The 3,986-nt window shown below is 43.8% G+C and overlaps 1 protein-coding gene across 1 annotated transcript; it reads right to left on the reverse strand.

Moving 5' to 3' along the window:
* Window positions 1-982: 982 nt before the first annotated feature.
* On the reverse strand, window positions 983-3,535 carry SLITRK4 (SLIT and NTRK like family member 4). The gene has a single exon (XM_044427455.1). The coding sequence runs from the start codon at window positions 3,488-3,490 to the stop codon at window positions 983-985; it is 2,508 nt and encodes an 835-aa protein (XP_044283390.1). The 5' UTR covers window positions 3,491-3,535.
* Between the last annotated feature and the right edge of the window lie 451 nt (window positions 3,536-3,986).

A 3,986-nucleotide genomic window follows, 5' to 3' on the forward strand; every position in this document is an offset into this window, starting at 1 on the left:
CAAATCAGGCATATTTAAATACATATTGAGGAGTACATAATTTTCCCTATTTAGTATACAAAGTATTTCATAAATATGAATTATATTACAAAAATAATTTCTGAACGCTCACATAGCAAGCAAATTTTTGAAAATTTTGGACAACCTTTGGGGGTTGAAAGGAGTTTCACGTCACTGAGAATGGGTTAACAGGAGTTGAAAAGCCATAGATTAGTCTTACATCAAGTATTTTCTTCCAATCACTGTGAATGCTGCAATTTTTCTTTTGCTCACCATTGTCATGGATTGGTTGGTTCAGTTTTATGCCAATTCATGGTATGCGTCTGACGGTCAAATTGATCTGGAGGAATGCAATGCATATTTTAAACAAAGGTTTCTGCACAATTTAACATTATAAATCCAGCGGTTTCAAGATGCAGGCCATAAAGGTAACCAATTTTACACGTACTATCGAATGTTCTTTCTTTTGCATGCTTTTTTTGTGTTTTTGTAAAAACTTCTCAGGTAATCTTTAAAGCAGCGCTGCTTACACCAGCACTCACACCATAAGGACTTCAGGTCCTCCTCCATCAGTGTCAATCTATGGGTAGCAGATGGTTCAGCTGTGGCACACCAACACCAGTTCCTTTTCCTCGCCCTCTCTTTCCTTTTTCTTCTTGTGCATTTGCTTTAACAAATCACAAGGAGATGAAAGTTTTGCAATTAGGGTACAAAACATATATGCCTCTTGAGGTTAAATTCAGTGTAATATGTGTATAAAGCAACACTTTGGCAATAGAGTTTTGCAGTATTCCTTACGGGATTCCACAGGGCAAGAGCTGCGTGAAATAAAATCTATTGGGAGCTAGAGTTTTATCACACACCCTTGGATCACCTGCCTCTATGCCTACCAGTAGAATATCATATTTGGAAATTAAAAGTCAACAAAAGGCACTTGCATCGTTAAATATATTGTCCTCTGTAGGAAATAAGATTGCATGACCTAGATTTTATTCAAAGCCGTTTGCTCTTCAAGGACTTGTAAGTAGTCTGGTGAGCCCTGAAGTTTAGCTTTCAGTTCAAAATATTCACTCTTTCTTTGCTCCACTACTATTTTACTATGATTGCCCCCTATTAAAGATTTCTTATTCTTTCTGTCTTGCTGTTTCTCTGGATACCGTATTTCAAAGCCACTGACCCCTATACTGTTGTATTCCTTTTTACTTTCAAGAAAATTCTGAATAAATACATTAGAATCCCGTCCTGGGAATAATTCATCTAGTTCATCAATTGTGCTAAGTCTTTTCCTGGTATCCATGTGCAATAAATCTTTATCCTTCTCGCTGTTATTTCTCAGGATAACTTTCTGCCCCGGCGGCTCGGCAAATGTGAAACCTGTTTCCGTTTCCTTTAAGCCGCATGAGTGGCTTTTGCTCATGTGCTCGATTGTTTGAGGAATGAAGGCCTCTGCCCCCAGGGCGTCCTTTTTGTTTGACATGTGATCGTGCTTCCGTAGCTGCAGCTGCATGGAACTGCACTCTGGATTCCCAAGCCCTTCGTGTTTCACAGATGGTTTCTTGTTGCGCCGGAGAACGAAGACAAGGAGGCAGAAAGCCACAAAGACAGTTAAAATGAGCACGACCAAGATGCTTAGGATGAGGATAGACAATGGAACTGGACCACCTGGGGGGCTCCGGATGGGGCCCAAGGGGGTTGTCAGTATAACCACGGGAGCAGGGCTGGTGAAAAATGCAGACTTCAAAAGCTTGGGGCAGAGGATCTCGTTTTTCAGGGACTTCAGCTCAATGTTCGCAAACTGCACAGGCGTCTCACATTTTAATTCCTTCACGACAATGCCTTCGCTTAGCTTTTCCAGCCACAGCTTCAGAGCAACCAAATCGCAAGTGCAGTCCCATGGATTCCCTTCCAGATCTATCTGTGTCAGGGACTTCAAGTGATCAAGCACGCCACTTACAGGCAGGTACATGAAATGGTTGTTTCTCAGGTTCAGGCGAGCCAGTGGCGCACCAGCGAAAATGTAGGCTGGAAGACTTCGCAGCAGGTTGTTGTTCAAGTAGAGCAGCTGCAAGTTTGGCATCAAGTCAAACGTGCCCGCTAAAATTTCTCGGATGACATTGTATTCCAAATACAGGTACTGAAGGTTGTGGAGCCCGGCAAACATCTCGGGGCTCAGCCGCTCCATCTGATTGCCGTTGAGATACAATCTCCGTAAATTGGTAAGGTTGCGAAAAACCTCCCCTTTGATGGCCACAATCAGATTGCTGCCGAGATGGAGCAAATCCAGCCCTTCAAACTCTGTGAAGTCAGAAGTGTCCACGTCCTTAATATAATTGCCATTTACATGCAATTTCTTGGCATTTAGTGGCTTAGGGACAAGTTCGGACAGCGACTGGATATTTCTCTCTTGGCAATTGACGCTTAATCCCAAATCGGAAGGATGAGTTTTGCAAACGCAGGGATGTGGGCAGGGTGTCAGAGGTGGCACTCTGGTCTGAAAAGATGTGATCTGGCTGAGGTTGCGGTTTGAGAGAGATTTGCCTGCAACTATCCCAGAGATCTTGGATGGATTCGTTGTTTTGGGGGGCTTTGTTACCAATCTGTGCACCGACATTTGTGTTGTGTGGCCATGGGGCGTGCTGGAGCCGGGCTCCAGTTGCGACGGAGGCAGGATGCGCACGTCAAAATCGCTCCCCGTCCCCATGGAGCACAGCTCTTGCTTGTTGGTCTCCTTCAACAGCCTCCCATACAAATCGCTCGGCGTCTCGCAGATGGCTTCTCCGATGTAGATGTTGTACGGCATGTTCTCTAACCACGCCTTTAAGGGCAACAGATCACAAGTGCAATTCCAGGGATTGTCTTCCAGCTGCAGCTCCACAATGCGCCCAATGTGCTCCAGAACTCCAATGTAGGGCAGCTTCTGTATTCTGTTCCCACGTATATCCAGGTGGGTTAGAGAAGCAAAACGGAAAATATTATCAGGAAGGAAGGAAATCAGATTGTCATTAAGGATGAGAACTTTCAGCTTATGAAGCTTATTGAAGGCTCCCCGTTCAATATATTTGATTAAATTATAGTCAGCTTGGAGATACTCCAAGTTCTCAATGCCAAGGAAAGTGTCAGCTCGAAGGATCTTTAATTCATTGTTGTTCAAGTGCAACTGTTTTAATGCACTGAGGCCCAAGAAAGCTCCTCCCTCAATGTTCTGTAATTTATTGTTGCCCAGCTGCAGGGACACCGCGTGTGTGAAGTTAAGGAATGTATTGGGATACAGGATGATGAGCAGGTTGTTCTGAAAATTGAGGTGATAGAAATTAGACCACGGGGGTTTCAGCTGGTTCGGTCTGTAGACTGCAACCTTTTCACAGTTGACATAGAGAACATTTTCCACAGACACACAGGAGCAAACATTGCAAATTTCCACGGATGAATCATTCTCTGGGTCTGTAGAGGAGGCTGGGCAAGACAACGCCAGAAAGAGCCAGAGGAGCATCTTCTTGGAATCAGCAGTCAAACCTAGTGCTCCTGAACAAAGACAGATAATCTACAAGAGAAAGTGGACAAAACCAGAGCATATTTCAGTGGCTAGAATTCTAGAAATAATACCACTCTTAACAGCAGCACAACAGCAGCAACTGTTTAGGTGAAAGGTACACTTCAACCTACCATTGCTGAGCAAGAACAGCTACAGCAGAATGAGACCAGCAATTCAAATAGGCCATGGACGTATCTTGCATTTGAAATTATAGCTTGCTGTTTTCTGCCCATTCATCCATAGCATCTCTCTCTCTCTCTCTTTCTCTCGTATACACTCTATCCATGTTCAGAATACATATCTCAGCCTTGTGGATGCTGTGCATACCGAAACAAAATTAAAACCACCTAACTAGCATTTCCATTGCAATGCATTGCTTAGCCTTTCAAATGCTGGTCATTGTGCACGTAGCTGGAAGGATCTGAATTACGTAGGTGGAAGCGACACACTATTC

This window comes from Varanus komodoensis, unplaced genomic scaffold (assembly GCF_004798865.1).
Source record: "Varanus komodoensis strain SLA01 unplaced genomic scaffold, ASM479886v1 scaffold18_3, whole genome shotgun sequence".
Classification (NCBI taxonomy): domain Eukaryota; kingdom Metazoa; phylum Chordata; class Lepidosauria; order Squamata; family Varanidae; genus Varanus; species Varanus komodoensis.